Genomic DNA, 21,758 nt, shown 5'->3' with positions numbered 1-21,758 from the left:
AAATAATTGCATTTCAGTGAATATATCAACCATCACAACCATGCACGTTTATTTGAGTGTTTGCTCCTTACACACCTGATGGATCTAATGATTATTGAGGTGAAGTAAATGTGTTGGGGCAGGGGGCCTGGTTCCAGAGCAGATGTGGGAAGCTGTGCTAGAGCAGATGTGGGAAGCTGTGCTGTAGAACAAACTGGGCTGCTTTGTTCGCTTTGCTGGGTGCGCTTTTCGGTGATTTACGGTAACGTGGACCTGCAGTGTCCGCAAAGGCATCAGGTGATCTACTGACTTAAAGCGTAGGTTGAACTGGAGAAACACAAAATGACAGGCAGAAATGTGAGGAGATCATCTGCTGGGCTTTAGATATGGATGTAGGACAGGGTTAGTGCTTTGAGGGTTTGAGGATGTGCTCATTTGGTTCATCCGTCTCATGCCTTTTTCGTCTTTTTATGGATTATTGTTATTATCATTACTACTGTTATCATTATTATTATTATTAGGCCACTTGGTGTAACATGGGGCTGTGTTATAGTCTGCGTCCCCGATTATTCGGGGATCTGAGCGGAACCATTTCCAACGCGAATTCGGACACGGAGCAGCCGCCGGATCTGCTCATTCCGTCGCGTGTTGGGGAATCTCAGCGCGGAGAGTCCGGAGGGAACGGCAGCAGCGGCAGCAAGGCTTCTTCGGCTCTATTAAGCGGCGGCCAGACGCACCAGTGGGACGCCGGCAAAATCCCCATCGGGGATCGCAGGCTCGGCGGAGACGCCACCGCGGATGGAGCACTTATCCAGAACGGTGGAGGCAAGGCCACGGGAACCGGCAAGGACCGCAGCCGGAGACTACACCTCCTCCCTACATCCAGCCAGAAAGCGAAAAACTGGGACAAACTGGTGGTGGAGGAAAAGGAGGCCGAGAAGGAGGCGCGGAAAGTCAGTAAAAATATTGACCGCGTCCTTAAAGAACTGAAAAAGGAATACAAACAAACACACCGACTGCTTTTATTAGGTAAGATCATTACATTTCTCATGTATCTCTCTCTCTCTCTCTCTCTCTCTCTCTCTCTCTCTCTCTATATATATATATATATATATATATATATATATATATATATATATATATATATATATATATAAAATGTGTGTACGTATGTATTATATAGCTCATATTCTCATATCTGATCCTGCTAGCAGCTGACCTTCTTTCCTTCTTTCTATCTTTCATTCTTGATTAAACCATTACGCAACATACACACACATCCTCTCTCAGCCTGACCAAATGAAACTCTTTCTTTTTTTTGACGCTCACAAAAATCATCATCATTATTATCTAATTGAACTATAACAAGTTTATACTGTTCCTAAAACCCTAATAGTGACGCCGTAATGATAGTGGTCACGTGACCGCCGACGTCACATTGCTAGCAAAGCCGGAAACAAACAAGTCGTAAAAGTATTTTAACACAATTGGTTTTTCAATTTAAGTTGTATTATGACATTGTTTAATATTAAACTTAGATTAAATATATATCCATAAACCTTTGACAGGTTACTTTAGGTGTTTGAGTTAAGTCCTATATCATTTACTTTGAATTGAGAGATACATCATACATCATTTGCAGTATTTTTTCTCCTGCTAGTTTTGATATGTCTGTAAAAATACAATCAAAATAAAATCAAACTTCATGTCTACTATCATCTATTTGACGAAAAAGTATGTGCCTGGTGCCTGAGCATATACACTATAACATCAATAAATATATAACAAAATCATCCAAAGTATAACACACTCAATGGTCAAGAGTTTATTGTAATATGTACAGGAAACATTTTTACACTATAAAATATATTCTTACTCTGTGAATCCTTAAAGTAGTCTATGGCATAGGTTAAGTACATAAGAAAATATAGACAAAGACACAAGACATAAATTGACAATGTACAAAGTTATAATAGTGCAAATGCAAGAACGTGGTTTCTTGCTGTAACAATCATTCATCAGAATCATGAATATTTGATTATTTATGTATTCCTACAGAATCCCAACTACCCTAGTTCCTCTAATTTAAGCTTTTTAGAATAAAGTATTTAAAATATTTACAATGTAAAAGGCCACAATAAAGTGATACAGTTTTTTAAAGAAGTGTCTTATTTGTGTTTGGTTATACATAGACCTTAAATCATACTAGACGAGATTAAACGATTATAGAGATTATAATAGAAAGCATTAAATATTGTATTAACATAAGGTTTTTTAATAATGTATGCTGATTGCAGGTGTAGAGTTCCTTAAAGCTAGCACATCAGTGATACAGATGATAAAATACAGCCAGGGAATACGTTTTGACATGAGCAAAGCGAAATCATTATAATTAGATTGAGCTAACTTTTATTTCAGGTTTGCTAAAACCTGTATGACCCAAGTCCACCTTTCTGAAAAAAGACTAGGTGTTGATATTAAACTAAACTTGGATGTGTTGTGGTTTTCCACACCTCGAATGAATAGCCAGAAACACAGCATCAAGGTGTATAGTTAAGAATGTTGCAGATACAAGATAATTTTGTATCTTTGTGAATAGACATTCCCAACGGTTAGGTTTAAGCAGGGATTTGAGGAAAGAAATGTCACTGTTTTATATGGTTTCAACAGTTTCGTAAATATTGTTCAGACAATTATTCTAAAATTGCAGCAGTGGGATATTGATGCAGTCTGTCTAGTCCTCTCACTTCCTCATCTGTAAACTATGTTTAAGTAATTCCACTTCCAAAGCGTTCCTGCTAAAACTGACTTCAATGTCTTCGTACTCGTCATCTCAAAGATCGCTCTCTAGCTGGGTTCTGTAGCTGCATTGCATTCTGGGACTTGTCCATTTGCACTCAGGTATCCTTTATGTTTTTGCTGGATTTCTCATAAATGTGGTGTCACTGTTAAATGGTGCGTCACAAAAGAAACTAAGTATAAACATATTTAATTTGTAGCTGTGTAATAAGTAGACTTTTCCATCTATGACACAAGATGCTGTTAGTTTACAGAATAAAAAAAATGCCTAGCAGAGAAATCTATACATCCAGTTCAGTCAAGTATTCGCTCCCACTTTGCAGTTTTGCAGCGTATCTGCAGAACTGAACTTTGCTTCTCCTGCTACTAGGTTTTATCATTCACTAGGGTTGAACTTTGTTTCAGGAGTTCCTTTAATGCATAGGGCAAAGAATGATCATGAAATACTGATAACTGGATCACACAATTGTAATTTTTGTTGTTGTTTTAAATCATTTTAATTAATTGTTAAGTACAAATATCTTGTTGAAAGAGCCATTTTATCCACATCAATACAGCATTTACTTGAAAAAATAAAAGTTATATTTTCAATTGATTCATTTAATTAAATCTCACCATGACCAGGGTGCAGCATTTATGAATCGTGGCTTGGTTTTGCTGTCATAAATTGCATAAATACTCTGACGTTGAGGTCAATGGTCTAAGAACACATAGTGTCAGGTGAGTGAGTGCGACTGTGAAAAAAAAAAAGACAGTTAACGACAAATTTTTCACACCGTCAAAAGTCGTATTTTTTTAATGAACCTAAAAGTCACCAACATGAGGAGAGTATAAGGTGACCCCAAACTCAAATACAGTAATGGTTATGTTAAGGCCTAAACTAAACATGATGCTAAACAGAAAACAATGTCCTTGTTACATCAATTTGTGTTTACACGAGTCTGCGTGAGCTGATTTCCGAATAATGCTGATTAATGATGTAAACTACGCAGAACATACTTAATCTTTAGAGGATCTTTATAATCTGACATGGATGTGGCATGTTGCTATACAGTCTAGTCTAGTTTTTAGGCAAATTTATTTAGGTTTATCTCAAACAGTGTGAGAAGTTATAAGCTATAAAATAGACTGTAAAACCAAGGATTTAATTAAGGGGCCTGTTTTAAAAGAAATGCCTCTCTATACACACCAGAGTATAGACTGATCATAGCCGTCTCTTTGGAATTCATTTACACATTGAATATCTTAATGCACATCAGAATCTTTATTAAGTTATGCAAAATGTAAAAAATGGAACAAGCTGGATTTTTACAGTATGTGTAATAGATCAGATATGCTTATTTGGAAATAGTTGTGACACCTTGTTTGTTTAGTCGTTGTGTTATGAGACCGTGTCAGGACTGGGGTTCGTGTGACAAGCTTAACGAGGAAGGGTTAGGATTTCATCAGGAAGGTAATATTAAATGAAAGATAAATGCTAGTACAATAGGATTAACAACAAAAAAAATGAAAACAGAAAGCACATGATAGTACTCCTCAGAAGTGATGTTGAGAATGTACATTTTTATAAATCATCAAAATTCAACTGTGGGGATTTTTTTAAACTTTGGCAGGTAATTGACGAATGAGCGAACTGAATACTGACAGGATAATTATTTGTAAAATCTTAGATGGTAGTTTAGGTCTACATCTTCTTTGTACATACATTATAGCGCTGCATCGTCAAACGTTTCTGATCGGTTGATTGGTTCCTCTGTTTAGAAACTGTTGAGTATTCTCTAATGATTGTACTATTCTATATTTCTGTAGTACCACAGAAAGCGCTAAAATACAAAATGCGTGTATTTGTTGAAAGAATTTTCCCTATCATTTAGGGAAGGTGACTTAAGTGTACATTGTTCCGATTTTTCAGAGACGGAAATTTTGCTCTGTGTTTTCTAAAAATATAACAAGCTTTTTAAAACGTATTAATTTAGAGAGAGAGAGAGAGAGAGAGAGAGAGAGAGAGAGAGAGGATGGTTGGAGATGCTGGTTTGGGAAACATTTACCCAATGTTTCACAACAACAAGTGTAACTATAAATGGATAAAAAGTATACGTGGCAATGTGCCAGTCTTCTATAAGAAGATAAAATGTTTTGGGATATGTTATGGTGTTAGAAAATACAAATAAAATAAGCAAGTTCTTGGAGTTTACAGTAACTCATCAACAATGCACCATTTGCTGATAATTTTTTGTTTTGTAAAAGTGACACACAGTGTGTTTTTTCTAGACTTGCGGGTTTGTGGTGTGGTACAGGCTGACATGGAGACTAGCAAAATTAAGTATTTTTCTTGGAGTCATGTGAAAAGTCCAGAAATAGAAGTCTGTGATTTTGTCATTCTGTCACATGAATCCTTGTATTCAAATGTTTGGCACTGCTTAGCTCCACACACACACACACACACACACACACACACACACACACACACACACACACACACACACACACACACAGAGAACAGAGAGAGAGAGAGATCGATAGATAATCATGTAGAACACATTTTCATTCCCTTTTTTTCCCTGAGTGCCATAACAGAACCATAAGAATGATATCGAGTTAAATATTTGCACATTCTCTCTGTGAATTGTCTATGGAGCGACTGATAAAGAAAAAAATATATTATTTTTCCTAGTGCGCAATTAGGCGAAGGATTACGTTGTCGCGAAAACACCCCTTTTCCGGATGTTTGGTCGTTTATGAATGTGGGCGATACCATAGCGGAAAGGAAGGGGGGGAGGGGTGGGGGTGTTAACACAAGCTAATGGACGACAGTAAACAGTAGCATAGGAGAGGAAGGTTGTACAGTGTGGTACAAGACTTAACTGTAACGAGGAACGGGGTTTAAACAGCGTTGGTGTGTTTATAACGGGTTTATTCATCCGTCATTATTGAAAATATCCCTATAAACGCTGCGCTAAAAAAGCGCTAAAATAACTGCTGGTCATAAGCGTGTAGTTGCTGGTGGTTTCTGTAGGTCCCAGCCCAGCCCCTGTTAGTGTCAGTGTGTGACTGAAAATGTCCCAGTAACTGTATAACAAAAACACTTTTGGAGAAGACATGTATATTGACATTGTTTTAATCAAGAACAAGGGCAGTAATCATGGATCTGCTTGGCCATATTGGAATTCCAGATGTTCCAGGTGAATTTTCCAAACAATTCAGGTTTTCCCTGGTCTAACTACACAACATCCTGAACATATTCAATAACTGCTCATTAAACTGCTGTTCATTCTGAATCTATCATCGCTGTCATGCAATGATTTTTGTTTCCTGTCCCAATATTGATCATGAATCACATCTGGACAAAATAAAGTGTCCCATCAGTCTGGCTGCATTTACATTTGAGGTCACAACCATGATATATTTTATTAAATGTTTTAGGAAAATTACATTTCAAACATTCTGGTTTTTGTTTTTTTGGACCCCGTCTGTTTACATATACACAACACCTGGCCCATATCCGATTCCCGTGTTTACATCATTCCCTGTAGCCTCTTTGTTTTGTCTCTTAAAGCTTTTAATTAGAACAAGGATTGTCTGTATCCATGATCTGCCATGATCTGAAATTATAAAACGTTTTTAAACACTCTTTTTACTAATGGTCTACTTTGTTTGATGGTGTAGGAGCTGGAGAATCAGGAAAAAGCACCATTGTGAAACAGATGAGAATTCTTCATGTGAATGGTTTTAACACAGAGTAAGTCAACTTTTATTGACATAAATGTTCCTGCTTTGTACGCTCATATATATTATATTATTAAAACAAATTAAACACAATGTTGCATACATTTGCTGATGATCATGGGGTGGAAAAAATTCCTCTTATTTGTCATTATTTCTTTCCGTATATTTTAATGTTGTGACATTTGAAAGTTAGTCGAACAAATATTTTAAGTAAATCATTTGAATGTCACTAATATCATCATATTATTAAATTATTAGCATCCACCTGATTCAGTAATTCTATTACTAGTAGTTTGAATTTCTGTTAACGTGTAGTTTTGTTACAATAATTAAACTTGAGGTTTCTATTTAGCTTTAGTTTAATAGGGTTTATCTGTAATCTTTTTCTGCTGTGACATAGGAGTGACCTGAATACTAAGCTTTTTCCTTTAAAAAAAAAAAAAAAAAACAGCGAGCCAGACATGCAAAAAAGATTTACCTGCCAGAAAAAGGACGTGAAAATATTTGCATTTGGACAGACTTTAGTTTCACTTTATGACATTATCTATGTGAATTTGTGTTGTTGTCGTAGTTTACTTGTGAGCCAGATAAATACGTGTGGAAGGGGCTGATTAGGCTTTTATTTAATTAAAACACATGAGGCTAATTAGTAAATAGTAGCTTCGCCCAAGTTTCAAGTTTTCCAATATTAATGTACAATGCTGTGTAATTCTAAAAATGTCTCATAAAACCATAATTTATTCACTATAAACATACATGTTTAAACTGAGGAAATGTATACATTTTTCAGGAAGAAAATCAGGTAGAATTGAATTTGATGGCTGCAACACATCACAAAAAATTTAAACGGGGCAAAAAAAAAAAAAAAGCTGGAAAACTAAGTGTTACTTAGTGCACTAATTAGGTTGACTGGAAACCAGTAAGTAACATGATTGGGTATAAAAATGTTTATCTCAGAGTGGCAGAGTCTCTCAGAATAAAGATGTTTCACCAGTCTGAGCAAAACCGTATGGAGCAATTTCAGAATAATGTTCCTCAGCATAAAATTGCGAAGACACTGAATATCTCATGTCTTTGCCGTGCCATCCTCAAATGCAGGTTAAAGCTCGATCATGCAAAGAAGAAGCCATATGTGAACATAATCCAGAAACACTGCTGACTTCCTTGGGCCAAAGCTCATTCAAAATGGATTGAGGCAAAGTGGAAAACTGTTCTGTGATCTGGAATGTTATCAGCACTCAGTTCAAAAGCCTGCCTCTCCGATGGTATGGCATTAGTGTCTATGGAACAGGCAATTTGCACATCTGGAAAGACACCATCAGCCCTGAAAGGTATATACTATGCTTTCAATCCAGGCTTTTTCGATGAAGTCGATCAAACTTGACTATCTAGAGGAAGCAAAGGTCGTAAGAAGGTTTCCGTAGGTGAACCTGCTGAAGGATCATTAACGGGTAGCCGCCTTGTTGGCTGAAGCGCCTCCACCTTCTCGCGTGCAGAGGCTGGGCTCTCTCTCTCTCTCTCTCTCTCTCTCTCTTTCTCTTCCTCTACTCTGGGAGGCAGCATGACGTGCTCTCAGTCGAGGTGCCTTACTTTCGGTCTCTTTTAATCCAAAAGGGAAACAAACTTCCACCCAGTATTTTTTTTTTCAGATAAGGCCTTGCATATTTTAGCAAGACAATGCTCAATCATCTATTACGACAGCATGCTGTTATAGAAGATTCTGTGTGCAGTACAGACCTTTCACCATTTGAAAATATTTGGCGCATCATGAAACAAATATGACAAAGAAGAGGCTTGAATCCTGTATCAAACTTGAATGCGACAAGATTTATACATTTATAGCAAAGCCCAGCAGTAGCAGTTTGGTGGTGCTGGGATTTGAACTTGTGACCTTCCAATCCAGAGTCCAAAGCCTTAACCACTAAGCTACCACCTCTCAAAGCTCCAGCAACTGGTCTCCTCAGTTTCCAGGCGTATGTGGACTGTTGATGGGATGGTACAGTGGTACACTTGGCCCTGTCCCAACTTTTTTGAGATGTTTGCAGTCAATTCAAAATGTACCTTATTTTCTTAGTTTAAACATTTGAAATGTTCTGTCGTGAATAAAATATGGGTTCACAAAAATTTGCATATCCATGAATTCAGTTTTTATTTACATTTCACACAGCATGACAACTTTTTTGGAGTTATGGTTGTAGTGGGCTTCTACAAAAAATGGAAACTAATTTATTTACTGTATTCTATCTTTGAAAAAAATCCAATTAAAACTGCTCTGTTTTTAAACAGAGAAAAGAGACAGAAAATCATAGACATCCGGAGAAATGTGAGGGATGCTATAGTGGTAAGAGCTGGTTTATTTTTTGTTTATATATGTTATAAGTTGTGGCATGACAGAAATCTGGAGTGAGCATTTCATATTAATGTTTTATTTTCCCATAATAGTACAACTCATTATTCAATTTTTTTATTTGTGTCTTAGACCATAGTGTCTGCAATGAGCACTTTAATCCCACCTGTCCCTCTCGCCAACCCGGAGGACCAGTTTAGGATCGATTTCATCAAAAGCGTAGCACAGTTGTCGGATTATGACCTTCCACCGGTAAGAGCACATTAGGATGATCTAAAAGCTTGGCAATCAGGTTTAAGGAAAATGTATTAAATTGTGCTATGGTATAAAAAGTTTATGCGAAATATTATTTATTTTTCTCGTGCAAATCTCGAGAGCTTTATTTTGTTTGTATTTTATTTTATTTTATTTTTTATTGGTCATATTTTACACTTATTATATATACTTTAGTGCTTTGCATTTTCACAGGATGAAACTGACATATTAAATTGAACAGAACGCATATAATGCATGATACATCCCAGGTAACGCAGAACCTTGGAAGCAAGGCTTAGTGTATTTCACTACGATATCACCATATGAAGACGGTCATATGCGGTTCTCTACACTCATGTAAACTATACATATAGTTTAATACTGACCAGACATGACTTGACAGTTTATTTATACAGCTCGTGTCTTCTGCACAGGAGTTTTTTGACCATGCCAAGAAACTTTGGGATGATGAAGGAGTGAAAGCATGCTACGAGAGGTCTAACGAGTACCAGCTCATAGACTGTGCACATTAGTAAGTTCTCTTTCCTTTCGTTTGATATATGTGAATGAGGACTGGGGGCTAAATGTATTCCTATTCAAAATGAATAGTTTAGAATAACAAGTAAGTCACTGAGACATGTATGGCAGAAGCTCATGTAATTTCAACCATACGTATTCAATTATATTTTCGATATTTCATAATTAACATTCATGAACCGAGTCTTCAGTATCAGAGTCCTGAACCCACTCCCCCCAACCAAAAAAAAAAAAAAAAAAAAGGTTTACACCATTGTCTTTATGATAGGAGACTTTGCTCTTATGTGACAACCTGCATTTTTTTTTTAACACAAGAACTTCTATAACTCAAGAGATAACAGGAACTACCTTGTTTGCGGATGTTTTGCAACATTAAATGCAACTATAAAAGGATAAATTTGAAATGTTAAATAATTTGCAAATAAACCCCAATTGTTAGTAATTTTTCCAACAGTTGGTTTATTCTATATTTCGATTGCTAATTCTTTGTGCGAGTAAATATGGGTTATCATTGTTTATATATAGAAATGTTCAAATCAGTCCTTAAATCCAGTGACTCTGTATTTGCTGAAAATAAATGAGCAAATGTACATGGTCCCACAGGATCTTAATTCCCAGGCAAACCTTTAATCAGGGTTTCCTAAACAAGAGCGAGCCTCGAGAAAGCCAGACAGTGAGTGTGTGTGAGAATTCAAAGACAGAAATGAGACAGAGAGAGAGAGAGAGTGAAGCAATGCTGGATTTTCCAGTGGCCGTGTTGTGTATAGTTGTTCTATCTCCAATCCCCTCTCTTCATGGCACCCTCCCAGAGCTTATATAAAAGCGCCATGGAGCCAGAGCAAACAGTGTCTATTTTTAGCAACTGCACTGCAGAGCACAAACTGTTTGAGTGGCCACGTGTGTGTGCGTGCAGTCAAATCAAAGTGAGTATCCTGGCAATGTGCTGTAAACAAAGGAAGGTCAGGAAGCGAAGCTAAGGTACATTGTGCATGTGTGTGTGTGTGTGTGTGTGTGTGTGTAAAAGAGAGAGACTGGAATGAACAAATTAATCTTAGACACAGATTAAATTTATTAGAGTAAAATTTGTCAAGGGGATGGTGCAACAGTGGAAACTTCAGCATTTGATCTCATGCGTGCAATTACTCTACACTCGACTACATAGCTGAGTCCCAATTACAGACGATTCCTAACAAACTGATGACATTTTCCAGAAACCTGGACCAGTCATAAAAAAAAAAAAATTTAATGAGGACGAATCTAAAATGGATGGGAACATGTTTATGTCCACTTTTATCAATTCTGGCCAGATGATCAGCTCGGGAAATGAAATAAATCATGATGCCCTGCACTAATGTGACTGTTTTAGGTTGAAAGACAGTTACAGTCTATTTGCAAGCTAGTAAAATGTCCCAGTATGAGTCATCATTGTGTCCCTGCAGAGGTTTGCTGATATTGAATTGGGTGTGTGTATGATTATAGAAATGTTAGAGCAGTCTCTCTTAACTGGAGGGATTTAGTTAGTTGGTTAAAGATTAGTTTTTTCTGCAGGGTGGAATAATATGTGTGGAGCACTGCTTTTTAAACCCGATCCCTAGAATCAAACCTTATGCTTATTTACCCATTGCTGCAAAATCTCATGACCAATCCTGCTAACTTTTGCACACTCCAGTCCCGCCCACTCTCTCAGGCACGCTTCACTAGCCACGCCCACTCCCGCAGACACCCCTGCCCACTTCCTCAGATACAGATACAGCCTATTCTGCCCTCTCCCTCAGACAAACTTAACCACTACCACCCAGTTTCTCAGGTCAATAACAATCCATCATGCTGCTGCAGAGCTTTTTGACCAGTCTCACAGACATGCTTGACCAATCATAGCAATTCTTCTCTACTCACACTTATCAATCCCACTTGTAAACAGTGTTTTCCACAGAAACACTATTGACTAGTTTTGGCCACTTGAGCAGAATATTTGACCAGACACCCATTCTTCCAGACACCCTCGGCAAACCTACACCTGTGGAAACTCTAGCTCATTGACTAATCTCATCCATTCCTGCCCACAGATGGTTTTGTTTTTTAAAATATAAACAAATTTGTCATTAAAATCAGCATGAATTCAACCAGCATAAAGCAGTTATGGCCATATTATTAACAATAAATAAATTGACATGGTAAATCGTAAGTTTGCACAGAGCCTTGAGAACATGTGAATGTTAGCAAACTTTGTCCTATGAGCTTCATATGAGACGGCCTTCCCCCACAAACATGAGAGTCAAAGATAGAGCTTGCATTCGGGACCCATTGAGTCCCCTTTTATTATTGGGTGGGGAAGGTTCATACAACATCCCATTTCTGATTGTATTAAAATGTTGGTAATGGGGATTAGTGTCGTCGACATGTAATTTTTTATCAGCGGATTAATCTTTCAGTTGAATAATAGACATGTTAGCAATTCTAAGGCACTATAGAGAGCTGACCTGGATGCACAGGTTTTGCAGACAGGTTTTGCAAAGATGGTTGGATATTTTTATTTGTTGTTTAGGGTCATTTGTTTTTCAGGCTTTTAGTTACATGAAATATAATAAGTTAAGGTTGTCTATATTTATACACTAGAAATCTATTAATTCTTCTTTTGAGGAAGTATGGCTGTTTCATGACATTTCATTAATTATTGAGTCTATGCTACTGTGCTCAATATGAATGTGTGTCTCATATTTATGGGTAGGTGCTAGGACTGTACAAACTGTTCCAGGATGTTTTAATAAGTGTTTCATTGCCCATGTTCATTGTTTTTTCTTCATAGCTTCCTTGACCGAATTGATGCTGTAAGACAAAGTGACTACACACCAACAGATCAGGTACACTTTCATTTTACAAACTTTACAAGAGCTCAATTTCCTTTTAGCCTGTAACTAAGCATGACTGCAGAGATAAGATCTTTTGCAGTATCTGCTGTGATGTTGTCACTTGTCTTGTGCTTAGTCATCACATATTTACTTGGTTGCTTCGTGTTTACTTGTTTGTTTCTTGTTCCAGGACTTGCTGCGCTGCAGAGTTTTGACATCAGGGATTTTTGAAACACGGTTTCAAGTAGACAAAGTTAACTTTCAGTAAGTCGGTTTCCTGTTGCTACAAAACAAGTAAACAAAATGTCATGTAGTGAAGGTTTTTTCTATATTTTTTTTATTTTTATTTGCTTTAAAATTAACTATCGCACCATGATTAGGTACAAAATCATGTTTTCTACTTTAATTGAAATAAAAACTGATCCCCAAAAAAATATACTCCACTAGAGGGCACCATTTTCTTGTTTTTAGAGAGAATGCATTCATTTACGGCCTGGTTATTTTTTTTTTTTTATCGAGCTTTATTTTTATTGTATTTTTCTCTCTTAGTATGTTTGATGTTGGAGGTCAGAGAGATGAAAGGCGAAAATGGATCCAGTGCTTTAACGGTATGTTTCATTTTTGATAGCAAAAACGTTAATTTTTTCTTTGTAATTTGCTCAATTCTGAAAGCTGCCTTTAAAAGTCTGCTTTGCATGATTAGTGATGTGTCATACTTTCCAGATGTCACTGCGATAATCTTCGTGGTGGCAAGTAGCAGCTACAACATGGTTATCAGAGAAGACAACAACACAAACAGACTACGAGAAGCACTCGAGCTCTTTCGCAGTATCTGGAACAACAGGTACTTCTGAGCTCCAGACATTTTTTTCTTTTTTTTTCCCCCCAAACTGTCCTGTCCAGTGTATTGATATGGGATAATCTAACTGCTAGTGCTGCTTTTATTTGTCAATTATTCATAAAAAAAAAAAAAAAAAATTCTGCATTGTTACAGCCATATGTATATTAATAAAACCCACATTTTAAAAAATGGTTATTTAATTTGCAATCCATGAAACAGTTTCGCATCTGTTGCATTTTTATTAAGAACAATTCTTGTTAATACATTATGTCGAACTATATGAAACAAATAAAATATATATAATTATTTTTGATACTTATTGCACATATTGCATTACCAAAAAAATACTTAATCTATTTTTTTTTTTTTTTGCATAAAATAACTAAGGAAGTGAAGAATTCTAGAGGACACATGAAACTGAAAACATGTTACTTTCATTCTTGACATTGGTCTCTGTTTCTTCCCCACAAGGTGGTTACGGACCATCTCTGTTATTTTATTCCTCAACAAGCAGGACATGTTGGCAGAGAAAGTATTAGCTGGGAAATCCAAAATCGAAGACTATTTCCCAGAATACGCGCGCTACACCATACCAAAAGAAGGTGATCCTACTTCCATTGCATCCATTTTGGACATTAACACTTGTATTAAAAGACGTCATACTTTTGTCTGTTTATAGTTCCATTTAATGTTGGAGAACGCCCTCAAAACTTACATTCTAGCATCTATAAACAGTTCTTATCTCACCAGACTCTCTTTTTTCCCCCTCTGCCTTTAAGATAATAAGAAAAAAATGTATAAAAAAGGTAAGTGCGATGGACAGAAAATGTGACGTGACTGTAAAGACTCCTTTAAAAAAAAAAGTGTCAAAAAAACATCTACTTAGAGAAAAGTATACATTGATTAATAACGTTGATAATCTATTAATTATTAATTGTAGGTTATATACGGCGTCTACAAGGAAAATCCCTGTGTAAGTTGTTACCATAGAAACGATAAGGTATTAGAAGGAGTGCAGGTGATTTGCAGCTGCGTAAAAATTAATCAGTACTCAATCTTTTGATCAACCGAGAATTCTACACCACTGTGGCAGCAAAATTTGTTTGTTTCACAGATCTACTTTCCAAACTAGAATGAAACAAATCAGTAACACAGAGGGATTATTATTATTATTTTTTTTAAGATTTAAAATCATTTACCGCCAACACATCTATTTATCTTTGTAAGAAGTAAGAAGATAATAGTAGAATTAGGGAAAAACATGTCTTTTTTTGTGTTTGTTATTTTTCAGCCACTCCGGAACCAGGAGAAGACCCAAGAGTGACGAGAGCCAAGTATTTCATTCGTGATGAATTCCTGGTAGGTGTTCCAATGATCAGACGGAGCTGTTCGTATTTCAATACTGACCTCTGTGTAGTGAAATGTTTGTCAACTGGAAAAGTTCAACTTTTACAGATCAACATTGGCATTGTCTGTCTTTGTCTCTCTGTCTCTCTCTCTCTCTCTCTCTCTCTCTCTCTAACAGAGGATCAGCACAGCAAGTGGAGACGGACGTCATTACTGTTACCCTCATTTTACGTGCGCTGTCGACACGGAAAATATCCGCCGGGTATTTAATGACTGTCGGGACATCATCCAGAGAATGCACCTGCGGCAGTATGAACTTTTGTAATCTGGTTCACAAAAGCCAGAGCACTTTTTTAAAGAACCCACTCCTAAACAAGGCCAAAACCCATGGACTATATGTATGGCTTGTTTTTTTTTGGTTTTTTTGGCAGAGCCTCAGTTTGTTCATAATTTTTAAGTTTTTGTTATTTTTTTTGTTGTTAATCTGATCTTTTCTTTTATTTTTGTCTTTTTTACTTTCTGTCATTCCTCTAAGCCTTTGGCTACTTTTTAAGTGAGTGAGTGTTTGTTTGTTTGTGTGTGTGTGTGTGTGTGTGTGTGCACATGTTCACCAAATTGACAGTTTATCGGCTAAACCTCTTATATAGATCCCTTTTGTAAAGTTACATTTACCTTTTGTCGGTAGGTAACATGCTATGGCCCACCTCTGCCCTGTTGATCAGTGGAAACGAAACACCAAAGGCATTTTATTAAGCAGCAATCAACGCAATTTACCTTCAGCAGAAGTCAGAATGAGTGAATTAGACATGTGCATAAACATTCCATCCCCACAGTAAAGCCTGGCAGTGGTAACATCTTGTAGAACATTACCCTTGGTTTCTTTACGTTCAAAGTAGGAAAAGCTTTAATATTTTGGCTTTGAACTTGATCTAGTGTTTTTTTTTTAATACACAGGTTTATTTTAATGTAGAGCTGCACATTTATCAACACTCAAGATAATGAACATTTTAATAGAAATAGTTCATCCCAACAGCCAGATGTCCTTAGTGCGACAAAAGAGTAGGCAAACAAAGATAGATGAATGTAAAAGTTTAAACAAGTGTCAAAAGTAAAAAAAAAAAAAAAATCTTTTGCAGTATTATCGGGTGAATGTTATATCAACACCCCAGTGAACTGGCTTATTTAATTTTTTTCCAGACCCACACATTACAGTGCTGTTTCTCATTTTTGGTGCATCTTTTATACAAATGAATGAGGAAAACTGGGGGTTAATCAATAGAAACAGACTGTATTGTTTCATGCATCTTTGGTGCTCAGACCCCTATTTGTATAGATAATTCTATATCTATATGGTAGGTGTAGCCAGTAAACTGTTGGGTGTGTGTGTGTATATATATGTATATATATATATATATATATATATATATATATATATATATATATATATATATATATATATATATACACACACACACACACACACACACACACACACACACACATACATACAATTGCATCCACCAATTTCTGGAGGTGGCACCATATAGTGACCGCTGACCTCTTGGCCTCTTGGTCTCTCTGCTGCTCTTTGTCTCTGCTCTACTGAAGAGGTGAACACTGGGAAATAAAGTAAATAAGAATACGAGCGACGCACTTTTGCACCAGGTTTTAAAACTGTGTTTATTTTGCAGGTGGATACACACAATGTAGCATTGCAATGTTGGAGTTAGAGCATTATTAAGTCAGTCGACTGAATATGTTAAAGTAACCACAGCCCCTCTGGTCTGTCCATGCATTTTATTTCTATTTTATATATATATATATATATATATATATATATATATATATATATATATATATATATCTATATATATATCTCTCCACCCTCTGTTTCTCGACTTGTACAGATAGTGCAAGATGACATTTCTCTTGCACAGATTATTATAAAAAAAAGTTATTTTGTACAACTCTATGGAAAGAAAAGTGGGGAAGAGAAAACTACTACTTGTAGATCTTTGTGCCTTCAATATGGCTGTACCTGTAAACAAAGCTGAGATATAAGTATGTTTTTTGTGTGTTTTTTTTGTTTGTTTTTTGACTGCACTGTACAGCTTGATGTCATTCTGTCAGCAGGAGCGACTGCCGATGGGGACCTAATCTGTAAATGTTCTTTCCTTTGGTTTTGTTTGCTTGTTTTGTTTATAAAAAGGCTGATTAGTTTTTAAAAAAGAAAAAAAAAACTAAAAAAAAAAAAATTCTGTATACATTATGCAAATTGACCCCATTAGTGTAACATAAAAGAGCAACATGCATAAAACATATGTATAAAAAAAAAAAAAAAAAAAAATCAGCTGATCAAAAAGATACAACCAGGTGTTTTCATAGGGACCTTTTTCAGTATGATTGCAATATGTGTGTGTGTGTGTGTGTGTGTGTGTGTGTGTGTGTGTGTGTGAGTGCACTGTTTGCACTCGCATATAAATGTGTGTACATGTAAATTTATAGGTCTATATAAAAATTTATATGTACAATTCTACATGTTTAATTATGTGTGTTAACGTGTATACATGCCTTTCTATGTATACAGTGAAGAAGTGTACATACACACATAGATAAGCATGTGTGGAGTGGAAATGAATAAATGAGAGTGTGCAATATAAAAAGCCGTTGTGCTTGCATCCGAGAACCCAAAGTAAGGACAAGGATCCCTGATGTGTGACTATTGAATAAAACACTGTTTTGTAGGATGTGTGTGATATAATTGGATTTCATATATTGCTTTAGGAGGTGAGTATTAGCCTGTAGTGTTGGGAAACAAAATGGGATTTTTCATTTATCCAATATAACCAAGGCATGACATTCTCCCATGTGATTTGTGCATGGTGCCTTTTAACGTTAGCTCATTTGGCTGATGTTTTGTTTCCAGATAACTAATTTAAGATTAAAAGTTATAAGACATTTGAGAACTGGATGGTTATGCAATTGAACCTAACAGCGGCAGCTTGTTGGAGCAGGGACTTGAACTCTGAACTGAATCTTATTATCAACCTAAAGGCTTAACCTTTGATAAATTTAAGACAATGGTCCTGATTTTAGCACATTTAGTCAGGGTCATCTTTGTTAACATGGCACTAAGATTCACACATAAACATTTAATATAATTTTTCTACAAGGGTTATAATGATGACTAACTGGTAAGTAAGGGGTGTGGTGATGCTCTGATGTGAAGGGTTTTTAGTTAAGAATAGATTGAGGTGTGCTATTCTAGCTATAGGGTCCTGATTTCGATTCTCAATTATTAACCCTGTATTTCATGCTATTTCTACGTTCATGAGGGTTTCCTTGCAAACAAATATGTAAAAATTGAACTAATATTGTGTGTAAATCTGACTAGAAAACCATAGGACTTTTTAAAAGCTACCTTTACTTTAAAAAGCTACTATTTCTGTTACATTTCTCTGACGTTAGACTTTGTTTTATGTTAATTTAACTTCTCAAGTAGCTTTACCACTGACTCACATTCTTAGTTTTTCTTTCTTTTTTAACCAGGAATCTAACTGAAATATGTCCCATTGCTTTTTATGAACAGCTGTGACATTTGCACAGAATTACTGGTGCAATACCATGTTTCAACCAGAGGGGGCCAGTAATGTAAAAAAAAAAAAATATATGAATATCCTATGGCTTTAAAGAAAACAGGTAAGCATGTTGACTGTACCAAAGGAGAAATACAATTTAATTTAGTTATACTTAGCAGGACACACGATTTTTTATTATGAATTTGAGTATCTCATTTACAGTCATTTACACTAGGTGTCTTAACATTTTCACTAACACACACCAACCAACGTGTAAACACAATTCCATCATCTAGTGCACTTTAAAACAGACTTTAGAGGATAGATACTACTGTAGAATTTCTCAATTTATAGAAATAACTCATGCCAAAATATATTTTTTTAAGCTAAATAAAAGTCTCTGCTGCAACAACAGAGGACACCACACGCGAATACATTTACATATATTCATAAATACGATACAGTACTGCATTTGAGACATGGTAAAGACATGCACTGTAAAACAGTGTACAGATTACACACTGCTGAACTTGTTAGTATATTTCAGAGCATAAACCATTTCCAAGAACACACTACAGTTAAACAGAACTTATTGAATCACAAGTTGATCAAGAACACGTATTGCACAGGTGCATACGATTACATGCAAACAGGATAATATTGCAACCCTGATGTGTGTGGTGCTACTACAAGTGTATCAGGTATCAGCATTCACACTGGTTAGCACTGTAGGTCTTGTCATGTACATTTTCTTTCAAACAAAGCATTCATGGTAATATTAAGGATGCTTATTATTGCAGGTACTTTGGTATAATATGTTAGGACATGCTAAACATCCAACTTTCTTGTGTATCAATCATTAAAAATACAAGCCTCAAGCTTAAAACTTCAAGCCTTATGCCATTGTAGCCCCTAGTTGCCCTATGCGAGGGCTTTTCGGGACCTTCTGTAAAATATGGAATGATCCCATTTGCATTTTTGCTCAAGATTTAAACGATATGTTTTACTTAGAAGCCTCCATCAAACATGGACGTTACTTAGCTATATTAATAAATGAAGACTATGCCAGAATTACCTCAAAAGGCAAAGCAAAGCAAAAGTATTTTTTAATGTTAATTTTTTCCCCCAGCAATCAAAGTTAAACAATAGTTTAACATTTTATTCAAAATACAAGAAAAATGTACATTATCTTTACTAAATGTTTCAATCTGATGAAAATTTATATCAGCACTTCATTGACTGCGTACAAGCAAAACTTTATTTTGCACACTGTTTTCTGTTCAAAGAGAGGGAATTATTTATTAAATGTATTGTTCCTAATAAACTTACTTAATAAACTTAATAAAATTGTTACCTAGAAAAGTGTTGGCCACCTACTTCTTCAAAACGATGTTAAAGCTTCATCGTTTTAGAAACATGCAGTCATAAATCCATTCCATGATTCTTGCTATCTGATAATGTTACCAAAATCGTTCATGTTGTTTTGTGATAAATAGGATTAGGAAGATTTAAACAAAACATATTAGGGAAAACTTTGGGGTAGAAAAAAAAACATAGTGTGTGCAAAATAGTGTATGTAAAATACACAGTAAGCGAAAAATCATTTTATTCACATTGGTAGACAGTGTTACCTGAGGTCACCTTTCTCCTATACGCTCCTGTCTGATTTGAAACAGCCATGAAGTAAGGAACTAATGTTCTTTCTTTTGTAGACAAAAAAATTGACTATGGAATCTATAGCTAGAAGGAAGAAAATTTTTTGTAAAAGCTGACAGGGGCTTTAAGACAAGACTGGGTACATGGGTTCCTTTTCAACATTTTTGACTAGTTTCTTCTTGGTTATGGCTTTCCAGACTGGCTCATCTTGGGGATCGAAACGGTTACCGGTTGTCCGACTGGTGCAGAGATTTGGGCTTTGAAGCTCTGTTGACCACCAGCTGTCCCTCGCTGAACCTCAGAACAGTACGTACGAGTTACTTCCACCTTCCTGTGACCGGGAATGGAGGTAGACTGGCTGTAAGAGAGTCCACTGACACGAATTGGTATTATCTTCTCTCTGCTTGACCCAGCTGAAGATGGGTCAGTAAAGGCATTAGAGAAGTGCTCTTTAAATCGACTGAAGAACCCTGGACGCACTTTTGGTGTTGCTAGTGGACGGCCCAGATTTAGCAGGACAGGTTGCCCTACGGTAGGTTCATTAATTTCTCTTTGCAGAACAGAAATTTCACACGGTTTCTCTGGAGGTACGTTTGAATCTTCACAACCAAATGTCTCACCCTCTTTAGGAACATAATCCTCCAGGTCTTCCAGGGTGAACACTTTATTCCCACCATCTAAGGGATCATTACTGTGGTTCTCAAACCCAGCTGCCTGATTATCATCGGAGTCAGTGTCTATTTCTGTCAAGAGGCATGGCTGATCAAATTCCACAACTTCCACTTCTGCAGAACCCACATTTTCAGCTTCTGACTCGTTTGCTGCCTCATTGTTCCAAGAGAGATTTTGCGAGTCCATGCCAGCTCCAGACATTTCCATTGCCTCTACTAACTTGTTGTTAGAGTTGTTAATGTTAGGGTTATCAGGGGGTTGCCTCTTGCTGGGGGAAGCACCTCTTCTCCTCGGCAGCTTTGGTGACTTGTTCACTTTATACTCAATAATCTCTTCCACCTCGACCCATTTGGGGTTTCTGGCTGTGGCGCCCTCAGGTTCTGTCACATACAGAGTGGGGACGGTTTTTCTTGCCAGTGTTCTTCTCTGTCGTTGGGGTTCAGGGGTGGAGGTTTCAGAGCGATAAACTCCCATGGAGGATGTGCGGGGAGAGGCATGGCGCTTCATTCGTGTGTTCTTTACCACAGTGGTGATGGTCTCCTCTCTGCAAAAGGATTTGTAGTTCACAATTGCAAATCGCTGTATATACAATAAATATCTGTTACAGTTAACTGTTAATGGTTTCTATTGATGAAGTACAAAATAAAAAAGAATATTTAAACCATGAAAATAACTGCAATTGCTGCAATAAGGTATTAACAACATTTTAAACAGTTGGCAACAAATTTTACTATTGACTATTTACAGCTAGTTATGATTAACATGTTTTGTCAAGTCCTCAAGGCATCCTGCTTAAGGGACTGAAAACTGATTTCCTGATTTCAGGCATTACAAATCTCAACAATGTTACACAATGAATGAGTGAGTGAGTGAGTGAGTGATTGAGTGAGTGAGTGAGTAAATGAGTGAGTGAGTGAATTAATAAATGGGGGATGGATGGATGTATAGATGGATAGTTTAATGGATAAATGGATGGGTAGAGAACACAATTGTTTCAAGTACTGACACAGCCTCTGGCCTTGGTTTTGTATTTTACACCTTTTACACCAAAAACTATTAAAATAGGTTTGGTCTATAATTTTTTTTTTTTATAATAGATAAACATGAATAAATAGCCTACATTTGTACTTGATTTAATTCTACATTCACAGTGTATTTACTTTTTGTACTGA

The 21,758-nt window shown here is 36.3% G+C and overlaps 2 protein-coding genes across 2 annotated transcripts in view; one reads left to right on the top strand and one right to left on the bottom strand.

Moving 5' to 3' along the window:
• The first annotated feature begins 180 nt into the window (after nt 1-180).
• Nucleotides 181-17,427, top strand: LOC124384899 (guanine nucleotide-binding protein G(olf) subunit alpha-like). Its single transcript, XM_046847888.1, has 12 exons — nt 181-1,008; nt 6,445-6,517; nt 8,791-8,845; nt 8,984-9,103; nt 9,541-9,638; nt 12,450-12,504; nt 12,683-12,756; nt 13,042-13,100; nt 13,216-13,336; nt 13,805-13,935; nt 14,625-14,692; nt 14,859-17,427. The coding sequence occupies exons 1-12, from the start codon at nt 516-518 to the stop codon at nt 15,003-15,005; spliced, it is 1,494 nt and encodes a 497-aa protein (XP_046703844.1). The 5' UTR covers nt 181-515; the 3' UTR covers nt 15,006-17,427.
• Nucleotides 17,428-18,388: 961 nt separating this feature from the next.
• Nucleotides 18,389-21,758, bottom strand: part of obscnb (obscurin, cytoskeletal calmodulin and titin-interacting RhoGEF b) — a 58,102-nt gene continuing 54,732 nt past the window's right edge. Inside the window, exon 79 of the mRNA XM_046847875.1 lies at nt 18,389-21,130. Within this exon, the coding sequence (XP_046703831.1) occupies nt 20,098-21,130 (1,033 nt within the window). The 3' untranslated portion in view covers nt 18,389-20,097. The remainder of the gene's footprint in view (nt 21,131-21,758) is intronic.

This window comes from Silurus meridionalis, chromosome 4, assembly GCF_014805685.1.
Source record: "Silurus meridionalis isolate SWU-2019-XX chromosome 4, ASM1480568v1, whole genome shotgun sequence".
Classification (NCBI taxonomy): Eukaryota; Metazoa; Chordata; class Actinopteri; order Siluriformes; family Siluridae; genus Silurus; species Silurus meridionalis.
This window is presented reverse-complemented; position numbering and strand designations above follow the sequence as displayed.